Genomic DNA, 19519 nt, shown 5'->3' on the forward strand with positions numbered 1-19519 from the left:
CACCAAATTTCAACATATATTCATGAGAGAAAACATACCGGAGTCCAGCTCCAGCATCAGTTCATATCGCAATGTTCAGTTCAGAAGAAGTCCGATCCTAGAAACTCAAATACCATCAATTAGTGAAGAAAAATCCACTGTCAGGTATTAAAACGGAAACAAGCAAATGAGACATGGAATGAACGGTAGTAAGCGGACCTATCTATTTACTATTTCAAGAGGAAAGGAGCTAAAAGAGGCAGTTAGACTAAGCTGCTATTTTAATATATACAGGGATTCTAAAATTCCGATAACACCGGATGTGTAAGCTAGAACTTTAAAATCACCATCAAATACAGAGGTGTTGCATTGCTCGGCATGAACACGTACAGCAGAATGAGGCGGATGTGCAAGTAGGTTCCCCGTTCTATAACTCCTGCCATTATGTTCAGCCAGCCTAGTATAGAAATTGCTTGACGTCATACCGACGTACGCTGATGCGCACTGTGCACAACTATATCTGTCTGCAAACTAGTGACGATCGCATAAGCAGAGGGAGGGTATCCTTATACCTGATAAACGAGCCGATTCGAAAATTGTTAACTAACAACACATTAAAATTTGCTTCCGTAAGGTAGTTAGCGAATAAAACTTTTCATTCCTTTGTCATAGCCTCAGATGCGGGGCCAAAGTATGGAAGTGAACAGTGAACACCGTTCCTATTGTCACACTTGGGAACAACTTCAGTATATTGCTTGGACATGAACTTTTTGATTTGGGTAAACACCAGGTGCGATAGAAAACCATTTTTAAAAAAATTCTGCGGATATGATAATATAATGATGAAAGATAATTTATTTGCATCTTGTACACTGAATTAGGATTATTTCGTTGAAACGCACATTCAATAAACGAAATTTCATTCAACCTGGATGAATCAAACTCTGATACATCGAACAAATTTCAATTATACATCGTGCATAAAACTCAAATGTCTCAAGCGCGTTCAAAACAAGCTGAATGGACCAATCTTAGATGAATCAAGCAGTCTAAGGCATATGATAATCGTTGACAAATCAGACTTGAATACAACTTTGAGGGCACTAACTTTACAACTTATTTGAATCTTATATGCAACTAAAGTAATATCAATGAATGACACTAACATTCATCGAAACTATTTTAAAAAAATCGTCAATAAACAAGTTTGAATGCAATTATCTACAATCAAATGCGGAATAGGCCTAATCTTATTCGCAGTAACTGTGCCTGGGGTCAATTCAACTCACTTCTCGCAAACGCGGCGTCCGCGCAGGCGATGATGTCCGTCGATGCGCCGCTGCTGTTCAGCTTCACCCAATCAACAGCAATCACATTCTTGGGGGCAAATCTGACGTATTCTTTGCCGCCTCCGAGGTCAATGGAGAACAGGTCTCCCGTGACGGTGTTGGCGAGAGCGGCGCACGTCGCGAACAAGCTGCTCTTGACGCCACCAGCGAGCACAAACTGTGCAGTAGGTTCAAGCTCAGGGACAGTAAACAAGTCATGATCAATCAGCAATCAGGGGAGAACAGAACAAAAAAGGTGCAACTGTTGTACAAACACAGTGTAATGGAGTCGTGCGCTTTCAAATCTAAACAATGGAAAAAATTTCAATTCCGTAATATTGTCATTTATGAAGAACGAAACAGTTTTTGCCACTATATCGATTTAAGTGATGGACACACCGTATACAATTGTGCCAGACGATTAATCGTGTAAATGACCACCATATAAGAACGTATGATGTAGTGCACTGCATCAATGATTATCATTATCATCGTTCAAGCTTTTGTTGAGAAGTATTCATTTCTTGGCTGACTACACGGTTTAGTGCTCTCAGGTTTAATGTTTGTGGTGTGGTGTTCTTGCTCTTAGGAAATAATTCGAAAGAATGAAATAGGTGGCTCAGAGTGGCCAGAAAGATGAAGGATAAACTGGGAAGACAGTGGGGTAAGAAAATAGGCGCATAGCGCATAGTTAGGTTGGTTGTATGTGTATGAGGTTGGGTTTAGGTCGCGGAGGGGAGGAGGGAGCCGGTCAGGACTTTGGAAGGCTTGCGTGTATGAGTGAAGTATGTATGGGAGACAGATGATTTTATCTACATTCTACAATATTTAGATATGGAAAAAGGGTTTGAAAAAATATCTTAACCCTTAAATGCACCGCGTATCAAAAATGATACAAACCAAATTTTCGCCTATAAATGCTAAGGTAATCAGGCTACTTGCCTGCGGCACATCTAATATCAAGTATGATACATACGCAATCGAACGAGAACGAAACGAGATACATCGGTGTTGTGTTGTGCGGCAAAAATGAACGCCAGTGAGCGACAAGGCGTGGTCGGTGGAAGTGTGCGGAAGCCCCATATTTCTTGGTTCATTCTGGCTTCTACGTTTCTCTCAGAGGTAAGAAAAAATAAACCCTATTTTTATATTTTGTCATGATTATTGGGAAGCCTTCAATAAGTCTTTTCAAGTATTTGTTTTCGTTCAATAAGAGAAAATGTCGTTGTATCATTTCTGATACAAGGCGCATATGGGCAACTTTTCTGCATCGTATTTATGTGTATAGTTAATGATACAACACGGTAGTTTTCTGCCATTTTATGTTTTTTCATGCATTCAAAAGGTATGTTTAGTTATTATATATCTAGAAAATGTATTAAAATGAATTCCTCATCAGATTAGCAGCTATGCATCTTCCAAATGCGTAATATATGTAATAAATGTTGTTTCACCAGGTGATGCCGCATTATTTGTCTGAGAAGGAATTACTGGAGGTTCTCTTCTTCGATGTAAGTGACGATGACGAAACTTCTAGCGATGCTGACAACATCAATAACCCATTAGCTGCTTATATCAGTGATGTGGACTCTCTTGAATCATATTCCGGAGGTGAGAAAGTTATTTCTTTTGCGTTCGGAAATAAGCCAAAAATAAGGGTAAGTCTGCAGGTATGACGTCAGTTACTTACTTACGCAATCCGTATATATTCATTTGATACAACCAAGTCATAGATTTTTATTTTATTTTACAGTGACGGCAATATAGTATATTTATATATTTGTGCATTATCAAGTAGCAAAGTTAATCCTCATTGAATAATACCTGTTTACAAATAGATGATGAATTTTCTCCTACAGTTATATTGTATTTTCAGATGGTGATGACTCTGCTAACATATATTCTGCAATCACAATTTTAGAAGACGAAAGCCCATCTAAAATTCATAGTAACTGCACAATAACTGTGGAAGCCAGCTACAGCAGAAATCAAAAAAGGAAAGGTCGAAAAAAGAAGATCCAGAGGCAAGAGGCACAACTCAACACCACAACACAACACCGCAACACAACGCAGCACTACACAGAACAATACAATACAACACTGAACAATACAATACAACACAGAACAACACAATGCAACACAACACAGAACAAAAAAAAAAAAACACACAAGGCTCAATGCGCCATGGGATCAAAAAGGTGCCATGTGATAAGAAGTGTGCTCTGCGATTATAAGGGCGTCATGTGATAATAAGAGCGTCATGCGATTAGAAGGGCGCCATGTGATAAGAAGGGCGTCACGTGATAAGAACGGTGCCATGTGATAATAGATAATACTGATATGAAGAAACTCCATCTGATAAGTTGTGCGCCATGTGATAAGAATGGTAATGTAGCTCATCTGCTCATCAGACTGGATGGTGTGGCACACTGGCCCAAGCATGCTGATGACCGACGAAGATGCAAAATGCCTGGTTGTTATTCACTCTCCTATGTTATGTGCCAAAAGTGCGGTATTCCCCTTTGTTTTAGAAAAAATAGCGAATGTTTCACCAAATTCAGTAGTAACTAATATTTACCGCTAACGCGCCTTGTATCATATATGATACAACCATCAATTTTATATAATAAAAGGAAAAAATTCAAACTTGATGCAATTTATGTGTATATTGAACCATTCCGAAATAGAATCACCATTGAAATATTTTTTTTATCCTCCACATCAAATGCGTGCATTTAAGGGTTAAATACTATCGATACACTTGGGTTTCGCATCTTCTAAATTTAATCAATGTTTGCTTAGTTTTCTGCAGTATTCTCACAGATTAACGAAATGATGGTTTAGGATATTTGCGATGCTGATGATTATGATTATCATGATATCGAGTAAGTCGGGAGAAATCCAGTCAGTAGATCGGGAAGTCATCTATCAGGTTAAAGCTTTTGTTATTGCGGTGCCACGAGGAAAATTTGGAAAAGAACAAATGAAGGCATAACGTTTCCAGGAAGATTAAGGTGAAATGGAAAGGTGAGTTATGCATATAGCTTCCTTTATTTTAGGTGTGTTGGGTTTGCGGTTAGGGAGCGGGAAGAACGCGTCCGGGCTTTGTAAGGCTCATTCAGGGAGGGGGAGTGATGGCCGAGTGGTTATTCAGTATTCACATTCTTCACATTTTTTGGTAATGTTAACGATAAATCAAAATGATATGCACTCTCTCTATGAACATGTCTTCCAGTTTTATTGTTTTTTGGCGTTTTTTTTTATTTTTCGAAGAAGACGATACGATGGTTAGGTGATGCGATGACAAGATTGAATGAGGAGGTGAGTCACTCGAGACTCCGGATGTAGACATGGAGAGTCAATTTACGGGCTTATGCTCAGTCAGCAGTTGTGTCTTTACTGTGAATCATTTTCGATGAGGTTTGTCAGTCGTGACCGGGACTACAGCGCCTAAGCGCGTTCATTCAATGACTGACGACCAAATGCAGATTGCCCGTTGTGTATGTTAAGGAGTGTAAGGTTAGTGGTTACATGTAGCATTGTAAATACATTGGTTGAAATGGGATATTCAATTCAAGTATTTTGAATCTCTTGAAAAACGGGTGCTGTTGGTGGCGCCGACGTCACGCTCGCACGGGGGGGGGGGGAGTTTCCGGTGGTGGCCGAGAGCGGGACACTGAAAGAGGAGGGAGATAGACGAAGGCAGGGATGGTGGCCAGGAATGCTGCCTCCTTCACGAGACTGTCCCACAGTGAAGAGACGCTGAGGGTCGTGGGAAGGAGGGGCAGATGAATAGATGCTGAACAGACTGGAAGGGGTCCTCGCACTCATGACAGGAGGCACTGGGGAGGCGTCTGACCCTATAAGTGTAAGGCGCCAGGGAACTGAACTGCAGTAGCCCGAACGGAGCTGGGACAACGCAGATCGATACGGGCAAGGGAGCGAGGCCTCTTCCGGCGCGATTATTGGGGGTGTGGTAGCGAGAACAGGCGGTAGGCGATCTCCCTGCGAAGGGAACGCTTATAGCCTCTCCATAGGCGCCGGCAGGTATGATTTCGTTCGTCAAGAAGGGCAGAAAAAGGTGGCTAAACCTCGCCGTAAGGAAAGCTTTCATGCGACGGGCCCCGAGGGGAGCAGAGACAGTGTGGATCGAAGTTCAGGTAGGCTGGAGAGCGGTTGCGGAAAAACGGAACGCAAGCCAGGTCCAAGTGATCGGATTAGGGAAGGACGCCAGTTTCGCAGAGATAAGCAAGCGAGGCCATCTTGAGGCAGCCGATGGCCAATTTCAAAGCTGTGTTTTGGATAGTTAGAAGGCTTGCTATTGCGGTGCGTGAGGCGACAAAGTACCAGATGAGGGCAGCATAGTTGAGGATTTGGCGGCTGATTGTCCGATAGGTGGCGATAATGACCTCTTATGAGAAACATCAGTTAGTGCCAGGCAGGGCTCTTGAGATTCGAAGAGAGCCCAACGTTTTAGTGGTTATGGCTCTGACGTGAGGTGAGAACGTGTAATGGGTGTCACAAGTTATGCCTAGGATTTTACGGGTTTTATCTAAAGGGATGATACTGTTGCAGATTGTGGCAAAAGTATGTGTGCGAGATTGATGGGTGTCCTGGGTGACGGGCGTGACAGATGATTTGCTCGGTACACGGTCAGTTCCTTGGAGGCAAACCAGCCGGAGAGGCCCCGTAGAAGCCCAGCGAGGTCAGTTTCCGCAGCATCAAGCCTCGAGAAAAGCACGAAGATCGTGAGGTCATCTGCGTATGAGGCAATATTGGAGATTGGTATTGGAATGACTTAGATGAAGTGGTTGAATAGGGCGAGTGAGATTCAGATTACGTTCTGAGATAGAAGCATGATGCTTTCCTGCCTCTCAGGTAGCATTACAGCAATCGGACCAGGTTGTGGTGTAGATCCGAGGTCGCGATGACACTAAGGAGGAGAGGGCAGTCGACGCTGTCAAAAGCCAGCGATAGGTCGACCGCGGATACAACTGTGCGGGCTAGGGGCCACCGTTAGTTGAAGCCCGTCGTAACCTGGTGCGCTAGCGGGAGGTGTCTTGGTTTGAAACCGTGTTGCGAGGGGACCGTGGTAAGGGAAGCCGCGATGTGCAGAAGGAGTGATTCCAATAAATTGAATGCCGGGCAGAGGAGGGAGATGAGGCGGTAGGACAAACCTTGGGTACCACGTTTACCGGGCTTGAGAATAGAGTTAATAATTGAGTTTTTACAGATAGCTGGAATAGGGGCCGAGGAAATAGATATAATAAAGAGACGAGTAAGGAATTGGAAGCCACACGGCCAAGGTGCTTGAGGTGGAGAACAGTGAGGCCGCCTGGGTCCCGGGCGGATGAATTGCTAGCAGCTCTGATGGCACGCTTCATCATGTCAGTGGTAAAGGGAGAGAAGTCCCTGACGAGATGATGTTCTGCCCGATCCGACGCAGTAGGCGGCGGGTGGAGAGGATTTAAGTGTGTGATGAACAATGGAAGTGAAGAGTTTGCAAAAGGCGGTGGATGTCTTGCGCTGGGAAGACAAGGTGGTCTGACCAAGTTGAATTGGTAGATTGTGGGACTGGCGGTGGCGCTTTCCCGCCAGTGAGAGGAGGTTAAAATGCTTCGATTGATGGGTGCGTCTGTTGCAGGATCCTAGATGTGTCCGCTAGGTATCCCTGGCGTAGGCCTGTGTAGAAATTGAGATTTCCAACTTGAGATATGGAAGCCTGGGATCGTTGGGGTTGCGTGACCTGATGTAGTTCCATTGCTCGATTAGCAACCGGGTGGCAAGGTCGACTGAAGGGGAGTAGTCCTTCCGGAATTCGGCAGGGATGCGATTGACGGCAGCACCCAAGATGCCTTTCAGGGTTGACTTACCTTCACTCGAGGTGGATGGACGGACCGACTCGGACGCAGCCTCTACCGCAGCTGTAAAGGTTGGCCAGTCAGCTTTGTTGAAGTTGACACATGAGCGGGCGGACCAGTAAGTAAGAGAATTGGTGGTAGGAAGTAGATAGACCAAAAGTAGTAAGAAGTCGGAGTTCAGACTCGATCAGAACGACTTGAGGAGCATATGTGGTGTTAAGGAGCAGATGTGCGTTAACGATGCAAGATCTGGTGAGTTGGGTGGGTCCTGTGAGGGGAGGCGGGTCGGCAAGTCTTCGTTGTGGACGGTGAAGGGAGAGCTAGAGATGAGATCATCAATGGTAATCCTTCTCGCTGCAGCTCTCTTGAAGTCCTCAATGAAGACTTGTCGACCCGCCTCCCCTCATCAAGACAGATGCGTTTATTTGGAGAGGTGCGTTATTTGGAGGCAATTGCTATAGCCTCCATCGTGGTTTCACCGCGCAGGAAGAGAGAGATGACACGTCCAGAGAACGGGACATCGTTGCGGATCTGGGTGAGGAGACCGCCGCCGTGACCTCCATGGCGGTCCAGGCGATCAATCGCGCATCCGGGGAAAATGGGAGAGGGAAGCGGCCGATAGCGTCATTTCCTGGAGGCAGGCAGGTGCAACGTCGTTATGGATGGGGTGTCCAGATAGTTAATTTTGACAGCACTAGATTGAATCCCGTTGCAGCTGGGGGTACTGATGGTGGAGGGTCATTGGTTTAGAAGCTGGACAGAGTATGTCGAATAGTGGATAGGAAGGATGGAAGTAGTTTTGGACGTAGAATAGAATAGAAGTGTCGGCACTGAAGAAATAGGCCCATGGCCTGTTGCCGATTCATGTACTTTCCTGACTTGATTCACATTTGATCCGGCCTTTGGAACCCGATCTTTCCATAATTGAAGATTGATTAAGATAGCTGCTGGACTTATTGCCTGTTCTGTAAGTTGCTGGGCATTTTAAGACTGAACATATGCTCCTGCATAACTTCGTCTAGTCTGTTCTTGAAGGCGTTCATACTCGGAGCGTCAACGATGCTATCAGGGTGGCTGTTCCACATAACATAACATAGTGATGTCGGCGCTGAAGAGTAGGCCTGATGTGGCCAGTCGCCGATTCTTTTACTATCCGTGACTTGTTCGTAGATCTAAAATCGTGTCATTTAACCGGATCTTTTTGGGGTTGACGATAGTTTGAAATAGCTACTAGATTTCCACTGGGTTCGATATGGTGCTAGGCATTTCAAGTCTGAACATATATTTTTTAATAGCTTTATCTATAGTCTGTTTTTGAACGCGTTCGTACTCAGAGAGCCATCGACGTATTCGAGGAGGCTGTTCCACATGTCGGTGATTCGAAGCGAGAAGATATGTTGTCGCGTCGATGAGTTGCAGCGCAGTTTTTTTAGTTTATAGCCGTGGCCCCTGGTGTTGGTTCTTGTTTCTAATTCTAGTAATCCTTCTGGGACCTTGTATAAACCATGGTTATACTTGTATACTTCAATGAGGTTCCCACGCAAATGTCGATAACTGATGCTTGGAATCATCATAATCTTTAATCTTTCTTCTTAGGACATGCCCTTCGAGCCTGGAATTGTCCTTGTTGCACGCCTTTGAACACTCTCTATTAATTTTTTGTCCTTTAAAAGTTTCGCTTGATCAGTCCAAGTCGTTTATTGGATGTATTAAATTGACCTTCAAAATGCTTAGAAAATTTCAGCTCATTGTCGATATTAACTCCTAAATCTTTTTCCATTGTCGACTTCGACATTATCATTCTGTCGTTGCAACCGTTTCTTCTCTTGCTGTTCATTATTCTTGCTAAGGTGGATTACTTTATATTTATTAGCGTTAAAACGGAGAAGCAACTTAGCAGCCCACACAACCAGCCTGTCAAGTTTACCTTGCAACTGTACTTTTTGCGACGTATTCCTCTCTGTATTATAAACTTTTGTGTCGTCAGCATTTATCGAGCATCCGCTAGACGCAACTTCTGGCAAATCTTTATAAACGCAATGAATAAAACAGGCCCGAAAACGCTTCCTTGTGGCACGCCGCTGCGCACTGAAGCCCAGTCTGATACAGACCCATTAATACTGACACGTTATCGTCTCCCTACTAGAAAATCTCTGATCATTTGATTTGTCAAATGATCGATCAATCGATCCCTCACTACAGATTCCATTACCTTGCAAACGACACTTGTCAAACTGACAAGGCGATAGTTGCCCGGGCAGCTTATGTCAACTTTTTCTAACAACGGTGTCACTTGAGCTTCTTTCCAGTTAGCCGGCAAGATCTCTTCGCATAAAAGTTTTTCGAAAAAATGACGTTAGAGGGCCGGCTAGAACAGTTGCTAACTCTTTGAGTAATCTGGGGTGGGAGCCGTGCGGTCCACATGACTTGTTTGGAACTTTGGATTTACAGCAGTGATTCCCAAACTTTTTTAGGCTGGCGCCCCTTTGGCTCCCTAATGAATTCCTAGCGCCCCCCACAGACATACGCCTCTTTCTTGAAATTTAGTACGCTGCAATTTTAAAAGATAAAGGTTAAACACAAATGTGTATTTCACAAATAGAACCCCATTTAGTGAACTAATATGTTTTTCAGCTGTTTCAGCACTAGAAAACTAAGACGTCGCGGGCGAATTTACGGCCGGACTCGTGGCCGGTCTCACGACCAATCTCCTAATTCAATTATCAAGTAATATCTTCCAAACTAATGAATGCAGCTCTATGAAACTTGGAACACGTATTCATCAGAACCTAACGGTTATGTTTAGCTCGTAATTTTTTTTTTTAATTTTACTTTCACTCGTAAGTTACGCGTATATTGCGAAACAGGCCGAAATTCGCAGTGATCAAAGAATTTCTTCCAAACTAGAGAACAGATTTGAACGAAATTTTGAATATACATTTCTAACTACCAAACGGTGAATTTTTAGTAATTTTTTTTTCGATTTTACCTTCGTGTGCGAGTTTTTTTTTTCATTTCACCGTCATTCTTGATTTCACACTTCCTTATATTCGGCCCGTATAGCCGGGTAATTTGTCACTTCAATTCGCGGCGATCAAGAAATTTCTTCTAATTAAACTACTGAACAGATTTCAACGAATCTTTGTATATAAATACCTAACCTCTCAATGGTGATGTTTAGCTCATGACAATTTTTCTATTTTGTTTTCGTTCGCGAGTTATACAGATATAGGAGGAACGACCGGCTTTTCTACTGGCCGGTTTAACCACGAGCCATCTACGTATAGCCGTATAACTCGCAAACGAAAGCAAAATGATAAAAATGTAAACATCACCGTTGCTGAAGTTAGGTATTTAAATACTAAGTATCGTTCAAATCTGTTCAGTAGTTTGAACAAAATTTCTTGATTACTGCGAATTTAAGCACGTATTGCTGTTTAAATCACGAATGAAGGTGAAATGAAAAAAAAAATCGCGAACGAAGGCACAATCGAAAAATTTTTCACGAGCTAAACATTACCGTTCGGTAGTTAGGACTGTAAATTCAAAATTTCATTCGAATCTGTTCAGTAGTTTGGAAGAAATTACTGGCTCACTGTGAATTTCTGCCCGTATTGCCATTTAACTATGGCGAAAACAAACGATGGAAAAATTCAAACAATTTTCAGGAGCAAAACATTATCGTTGGGTCCTAATGATTACGAGTACAAACAAAGTTTCATCGAGTTATGTTCATTAGTTTGAGAGATATTCCTTGATCATAGAATTTTGAAATCGGGCTCGAAAGGATGACGTCACTGCACCGAATCGCCAGATGCATTGTGGGATCGGCCGCCATATTTGTAGCAGGGTCTAGCTTTCGCCACGTGTTAAATCTACTGCGATCGTCTCTTTTGAAGTTTTTGCTTGAAGATGGGACGCTACTGCACCGTTGTAGGATGTACCAGTCGTTCTCACGGCCATTTAAACTGAAAACTATACAATGGAATGCGTTTATTCAGTTGACTAGCCGTGAATGCCGTATCAGTTTATGGCTCGTACTGATATACGTATCGCATATCAGTTTACCAGCCGTGAATATTTATTATATACGATACTATACATTTTCCAGGGGCTCAAAATCTGTTACTTGCCTTTAGTTAAGCTACATAAGTAAGAATAAAACGTAATAATATTTACAGATCAGATAACATTGTCATGATCCATTATCCTGCAGCGATGCATGATAGTGTTGTTGCAGTTGGCTGGTTTGTTGGAAGATCAAAATGATTCGCTTTGTTCTAAAACATCAAATGTTTCGAGTTCTTTACATTGACTTTCAATTTCAATAGAAATTGGTTTTGCAAAACGTCGAGGTTTCTGGTGAATAATATTGGTGTGTTGTTGGTCAGTTCTGTGGTCTGAGGTGTCACATGAGCGCGTCCAAATATCGGGATCGGTATTACTATGAGCCGTCCGAACCCTGGTTACTTGGTAAGCATTGATAAAATTCTAACCTTTTCCATTTCAAAAAGGTGAAAAGGAATTTCATTTTCCATTCTTAGAAAGTTCAATAATTCATCAGCATCATTATCTTTGTCCAGTTATACTACCAAACTAACTCTGCCAAGTACATCGCCTTTCTTGATTCGTTGAAGTTTCGTTTCTCCATCGCCTGTACCCATCCATCCACAAATTGTTTGTAAGCTTCAAGCGTCTTGTATGCCTTGAATTCTTGCAAGGTGTATTGGCTGACCACCAAACACCAAATAGTTTAGTAAATCACCGTGTTAAACGGGAGGCAGGCTTGCAAAAGCTGCACATCACGGCTTTGCCGCCACTTCGTTGGCATCAACATCGTTAATGTCGAACAATTTTCTTAAATATCGGTCTCTCACTGAAGGAAGGAGTTTTTGACTACATCTACAGCCTAATCCTTTCTGCTTTGTTCTTTCTTTCTCCATTGCTACCAAAACGTCCAAATGTGTAGGAACGAGAGAGTAAGCTGAGGTGCCAGTGTGATATAAAGATGGCGGCGTAGCAACGCGGCTAACGTGGATACGCGGGAGTTAATCCGGCCGTTAATTTGTCCAAGACGTAAACCCAGGAGAGGTTAAAAAACAATAGATCCGGGTGAAAAAAAAACATCGCTGGGAGTCATGTTCTGCACGTGTTGTGTACAAATCGTCAAACAAACGTTCGAACTTCTGACACCTTCTTCGGACTGCCGCCCCCCTAAAGCCCTCTTCTTCCTTACCGCCCCCCAAAATCTTTCCACCGCCCCTAGGTGGGCGATATCGCCCACTTTGGGAACCACTGATTTACAACGATCAGGCGCTTGAGAACCTTTTCTTCGTGTATTTCAAAACTGTTAATTTAGAACTGACTGGGCGCTCCTAAATCGCTGGAATACTGTTCAAGTCTTCAGTGAATACGCTACAGAAAAACTGATTAGGGTTGTTAGCCTTGCCCTCATCAGAGGATATCTTTCGTTGATCTACTTTCAAATCAGAAATACCGTCCTATAATCTGCACTTCAAGCTAGCCTACGAAAAGAAGGCTTTCAGGTTATTTTTTTTTGCATTTTTAGCAGTATTTTTCGAGCGCCTTAACTGCGGTGCGACAGCTTTCTTTAGCTGGATTTCGAGCTCTTGCGTATAGGTAATAGTCAGTATCGCTACGAGTCTGTAAATAACGCCGGTATGCTTCCTTCTTTGTTTTCAGCTTAGCTAGAACTGCACTGTTCATCCACTGAGTTTTTTAGGCTCCACCAAACTTAATTTTAGGTGCACACGCATCAACTGCAGACATAACCGTGTCCTTGAGAAATGACCATGACTCAGCCACATTCATGTCCTTAATGCAGTTCGGAATATTCACTGCATTCACTGCTTCTCGGAGTTTATCATAGTCGCCTTTCGCAAAATTCAAACGCTCACGCTTCCGAGGCGTCTTTTCTGCTCAGCACTTTAGACTGAAAAACAATGATTGGTGATGACTTTTGCCCAATGGAGCCTCGTGATGAAGCTCATTTAACATTGATTCATCACTAGTAAACACCAGGTCTTGAATATTTTGAGTCGGTTTATTTCTATAATGGGTTGGCTTGGTAACGTGGTGGACTAGGAAAGAGTCCCTCACAGACTCCATGAACAAGGATGATGGTTGATTCCCATCCCTTGGAGAGGATCCATCCGTCCAGTCTAGCTCTGGATGATTAAAATCCCCAACGATCAACGTGTGTGACCTAAGGAAAGTCATGCTCGGTAAAAGACTGTTTAGTTCTCTATAGTTATCAGAGGAACTAATTGGTGATCCTTACACGACGCCTATGAAGAGGCTATCTTTGCCTTTGAAAGTTCGCACCACACTGATTCTCTAGCAGTCTAGCTGATTGATGCTCTGCAGATAACTTGATTTGCTGGGTCCAGAAGAGGTTCTAGCCCACAAAGCTACACCTCTACTGCACTGATCTTCATTCAAGTTATGAAAACAATCGAAACCTGGCAACTGAAATTCAGCAGGTACAATTTTCTCCCCGTGATTTTTATGGGGTGTTTCTGTAATACAAATAATGTCTATGCACTCGTTTTCGATCGCAGTTAACAGTTCACAGTTTTTGTTCAAAACTGAATCCGAGTTCGTGTAACAACATTTCAAATTTTTTGTGCACGTTCACTCTAATGCATGTGTTTACTTCTTGCATTATTTACAGGCCAGGATCTGTGGACATGATTTCTTACTTGTCTTCCGGCTCCGCTGAGTGACCGTGTGCGGCCGGTGTTGTCTTGACATCGTGAGAGTGGTTAACCCGAGTCTCCGTTCTTTTCCGCCGAGTCTCTACTGCAATTTCTTGCGAAAATTTGTTTTCTCTAAAGGGGTAGCATCCTTCTTAACAAAGACTGAATTAAATTTTGGGAATTCACTTAGTTTTCTGGCAGCCTTGAGCACATGTCCGACCTGGGCTGTATCCTACACAGTCACCAGTAGCGTTCTACATGTGGAAGCGTCTTTCGATCGCAGCCTCTTGCATGCCGTTAAATTCACAACAACGTTGAACGCCTTGGCACAACATCAGTAATAAACGCAGTATCCGAAGCATTTCTTTCGGGAACTTTAAATCAAACAAGGTTAAGTTCTTCCTCTCTATCCAGCAGTTCACGTGTGCTCTAGCTGGCGAGATTTGAGATGACTTCTTTGCGGCCTTTACCTTCTGTGCTATCGCAATTTTCTGTTTTGTGCAGATCACCTTTCATTTCTCCCAGCTCGTTTCGTAACGATTGTAATTCGATTGTAAAAATTCTGTTACAGACTTGAGAGTAAGCGGCTTTGTACATTTTGTAAGGTACAATATGAAATAATTGATAAACAAAAGATTGACCCGTTCACTGTACTTGATGAACTTACGGTTTGGCTTATAAAAGTCATTTCATCTAATCAATTGTGATGAACCCATTAAAAATATTCGAAATCATAAAGTGATTTATGATGTAAATAAATTAAACTTAAGGAGAGCGTCTGAGTCTGAAATCGAAAATTTCGGCTTTTCCGATTTTTATGCTTATCTTAAAGCTGCAACTCTGACGCATCTAACGGTACCAAAATCATCTCTGTACGTTGATTTATGCCTTCACGACATATCGCGAAAAGGTTACGTTGCGCAGAGCCTTCACAATTGCCTATGGGGCGAAATTAGCTCCATTCAAATATATGTGCGCTCTGTCGGGCACAGTCGGGGTGGATCTTCAGTCACCCCCGAGCCATCATGCCGGAAGGTGTTCATGCAATCGTTCTCTGCATCTCTGACTGACTTCCAACTGAAATAACGCTTAACTTTAGTATCCTAGCTACGATAATGCCTATATTTAGAGCGCGGCGACCGGCGGGCGGTCCGTGTGCTGTCATGAAAACTTGCACCTGCTCTCACTGCAAACCTATCTCTTCCTATAGTTTTCAAGCTACAGCATTGAGAAATATACCATTAAATTTGCAAGGAAAAGATCTAGAGAATGATGGCAGTTTCTTGTAATTTCTTTATTGTTTGGATTATATTTTGCACAAAGGGGGAGGGGGGAATCGAAAAATTGACGATAAAATGCCCCCTCTCACAAAAATGAGATTTTCAAAAAAGCCTACATAAATTGTTATATTTGGTCTTTACGCATCGAATGATATGTGTCTCGATGTTGTAGCTCGAAAATCCTAGGAGATAGATTTTTACAGTACCCCTTTTTAGCAGTTGTATAGGAATTTTATGTTTTTTCATTTTTATTCGAAAAATGTAATTGAACAAAAAAGTCTTAGATTTTTGTTTTACACACGTGAACCAAGTTTCAATGTGATCAGTCCGTAAATAAATTAGTTTTTACCCAGACGCTCCCCTTAATAGAGGGTAATGCATTTACACGCTATTGTCATTCAAGGCAGCCTGTGAGGAGAAAGCTGGATGAAATTTCTAATAAAAATGGAGGACGTAATAACAGATGTCCAATGCGAGATGATGTTCAATTCTGGAAACATTAATCAGCTACAGATTGAAGGTTGATAATATTCGCCATCTCTCCACTGAAATAAATCAGATTATTATTCAAATATATTATTTATTTATTTATTTGGGGCAGGGTGGCCCAGTGGTTAAAGTTCAGAGTACCAAGATTGGCGCAAAGAGGCGCGGGTGCGATCCCAGCTCTGTGCGCCAGTTTCTGGTCAGAATCGGCAAGGAGGCCGGGCGGTTAAGCACAGCAGAATTGTAGCAGTGAGTTGCGAGTTCGAGACCGCAAAATGCTGTGAATGTTCTGAGATGTTAAGAATCGGCGACAGGCCTACGGCCTAATAACGCTGAAACCGCTATTATTATTATTATTTAGAAGCGATGAAGCAGTTGTTTGTTGCTGTCGTGCGCCCGAATCTGGAGTTTTGAAACGTTGTGTGGTCACCGAGATTTAAAGAGGACAAAAATTTAAAAGGGGAATGTTCAAAGACGTGCAACAAGGATAATTCCAGGCTTAAAGGGCAAGTCCTATGAAGAAAGATTAAAGATTATGAAGCTTCCAAGCTTCAGTTATCGACGTCTGCGTGGGGACCTCATTGAAGTATACAAGTATACTCATGGTTTATACAAGGTCCCAGAAGGCTTGTGGGGACCTCATTGAAGTATACAAGTATACTCATGGTTTATACAAGGTCCCCGAAGGATTACTAGAATTTGAAACAAAAAATCAACACCAGGGGCCACGGCTATAAGCTAAAAAAAGTGCGCTGCAACTTCTCCACGCGACAAAATTTCTTCTCGCTTCGAATCACCGACATGTGGAACAGCCTCCCCGATGACATCGTTGGCGCTTCAAGTATGAACGCGTTCAAGAGCAGACTAGATAAAGCTATGGAAAAATATATGTTCTGATTTGAAATGCCTAGCACCATATCGAACCCGGTGGAAGTCTAGTAGCTATTTCAAATTATCGTCAGTCATGAAAAGGTCCGGTCAAATGACACGATTTTAGATCTTCTGTGAACAAGGCACGAAAATGAAATGAATCGGCGACAGGCCACATCACACCTACAATTCAGCGCCGAGATCACTGTTATGGTATATTATGTTAAGTGAATATAATAGAACAAATATTGAACTGGATTTTAGAAATAAAACTTTAAAAATGCTCTATAAGTGAAAAGACGATAATAAAAATAAACAGAATAACCATTTTGTATTTCCTTCTCCAACTTTGAGGACCGATTCGACACTTCAGCGAACTCGCGTGCGAACTCGCCTGCGAGCTCGAACTTCATTTTCAACTCTGGCACTCATAACTCCTTCAATTATGAACGGATTTTATTCAAATTTGAAATATGAGTAGATAATATCAGTACGCTGCGGAGAGTATTTTTTTCATATTTTTTCATCGATAATTTTTTTTTTTACGGAAAACCTAACTTAATTTTCAACTCTGGCACGCATAACTCCTTCAATTATGAACGGATTTTATTCAAATTTGAAATATAAGTAGATAATATCAGTACGCTGCGGAGGGTATTTTTTTCAAATTTTTTCATCGATAATTTTTTTTTTTAATACGGAAAACCTAACTTAATTTTCAACTCTGGCACGCATAACTCCGACAATAATGGACGGATTTTCTTCAAATTTGAAATATAAGTAGATAATATCAGTACGCTGCGGAGGGTATTTTTTTCAAAATTTTTCATCAATAATTTTTTTTAATACGGAAAACCTAACTTAATTTTCAACTCTGGCACGCCTAACTCCGTCAATAATGGACGGAAGTACTGATATTATCTACTTATATTTCAAATTTGAAAAAAATCCGTCCATTATTGACGGAGTTATGCGTGCCAGAGTTGAAAATTAAGTTAGGTTTTCCGTATTAAAAAAAAAATTATTGATGAAAAATTTTGAAAAAAATACCTTCCGCAGCGTACTGATATTATCTACTTATATTTCAAATTTGAAGAAAATCCGTCCATTATTGACGGAGTTATGCGTGCCAGAGTTGAAAATTAAGTTAGGTTTTCCATTCGAGCTCGCAGGCGAGTTCGCACGCGAGTTCGCTGAAGTGTCGGACCGGTCTTTGAGGTGTCTCATAATTGGAAGACCAAACTGTGGAAAAACGTCATTGCCACGAAAGTTGCTATTGGATAACTTTTTTATTTCAACAGTCTTTTCCTTTATAGCAAGTCAACTCATTAGCCTGAATATAAGTTGTTGAAGAACGCTTTCGATGAGGAATATAATAAATCCGGAATAATTGATTTATTTTCTGACGGCAATGGCAATATTGATGAATAAACAAATAAAAAACTTTTAAAACCACGTTTTCTTAACGGACAAAAAAGAAAAACATTTACTCTTACATAACATTAAAGTTATGTATAATGTTATGTAATGTTATGTATGAGTAAATGTTTTTCTGTTTGGCCGTTAAGAAAACGTGGTTTTAAAAAGTTTTTCATTTGTTTTATTTCATCATTTTTAGTTTTGTAATAACCAGAAAAACGTGGTTTTTAAAAATGGTTTTTTATATTTATTTATTTTCTACTTTTTAGTTTTGCAGTTTTAGCAATTCAAATCAATTTCTAGTGTTGGTAAGTCTGGATGTTTGTCAATTAACTCGATTCTTAACCGTGAAATTTTAATTTTTTTCACTTTTTTACTTTTTTTCTAAATTTTTTTAATTATTACTTCTGATGACCAAATCTTGAATTATTAGGCAGCATAAGCATGCATGCCAAATTTCAAGTTTCTAGGATGTTCAGAAGAGCTCTAAATTAAGGTCTGAATTTTTGATGACAGACAGACTGACACGAAACGAAGCTAAGAAAAACGTGGTAATATCTTGAAAACTTACCCAAAAGACGTCAAGAAAAATGTGCGATCGAATATTTTGAGAATACTGCTTCTGTACCTGATCCACGGGATATAGATCCAAGGAAGAAGAATTTGTTCATTTTTGATGATACTGCTACGGAAAAGAATCAAAATCCTGCTGATAGTTTTTACACCAGTGAAAGACATAGTAACTGTAGTTCAATTTATTTGTCCCAAAATTATCACATATTACATATTACCAAGACAAACCATTTGAACGAATTCAAATTTAATAATTCTATTTAAGTTACCTTTCATCGATACGAAGAATATTCATAGTGATAACATTTCTTTTGATATGTTCTTTGCAGAGTTTCAAGAACTGTGTAATGAAACGTATAAAATACCTTATAGTTTTGTGTTGATTAATAAAGATAAGCATCCCGGTTCTGGAAAGTATTTTAAAAATTTTAATCAATTATATATCCCACAAAAATTATTTCCCGGCAACCGCTCTAGGTCAAGCCCTGAGTTCTCGGTTAAAAAGTGCTCAGTCGATCGGGGTAAGTGGTCATTAACCCATGATTTTGATGGTCAATATCCAGAGTAATGATCAGGTTTTTTTGATCGGAAGATAGTGCTTAAATTTTTGATGGTCAAGATTCGAAATAAGATTGTGGGTAAATGATCAGGTTTTATTCGGGGGTAATTGGTCAATTTTGATGGTCAAGAGATTCGAAATAAAATTTTGGGTAAATGATCGGTAACCTGTTAAGCTGTTTACGCAAATTGTTACCATAAGCTCGGTCTCTATACTATTATGTGTCTGTCCATGGTAATGAAGATGTCGTGAGGGATGATGTTGATTGTGAACTTTTTAAATTTAAAAAATTTATCGTTTCAAATAGTCAATTTTCTGGAGGAGTCAAGATCTTTCAGAGAGAGAGAGAGCTTCAGTGCGAATTCGTTCTTTCTCTACTCGTCAGGTACCAGCTGTTTTGAGGGACGGCAGTGATTTGGTCGTGGTCTCTATTGCTTCTAAATAG

The 19519-nt window shown here is 41.2% G+C and overlaps 1 protein-coding gene across 1 annotated transcript in view; it reads right to left on the reverse strand.

The window, feature by feature from the left end:
* The window catches only part of LOC108669922, a 42729-nt gene that overhangs the window by 15119 nt on the left and 8091 nt on the right, over nucleotides 1-19519 (reverse strand). The window contains exon 4 of the mRNA XM_018157364.1: nucleotides 1269-1485. Coding sequence (XP_018012853.1) covers nucleotides 1269-1485 — 217 coding nt within the window. The remainder of the gene's footprint in view (nucleotides 1-1268; nucleotides 1486-19519) is intronic.

Source organism: Hyalella azteca, unplaced genomic scaffold (assembly GCF_000764305.2).
Source record: "Hyalella azteca isolate HAZT.00-mixed unplaced genomic scaffold, Hazt_2.0.2 contig12316, whole genome shotgun sequence".
NCBI lineage: Eukaryota > Metazoa > Arthropoda > Malacostraca > Amphipoda > Hyalellidae > Hyalella > Hyalella azteca.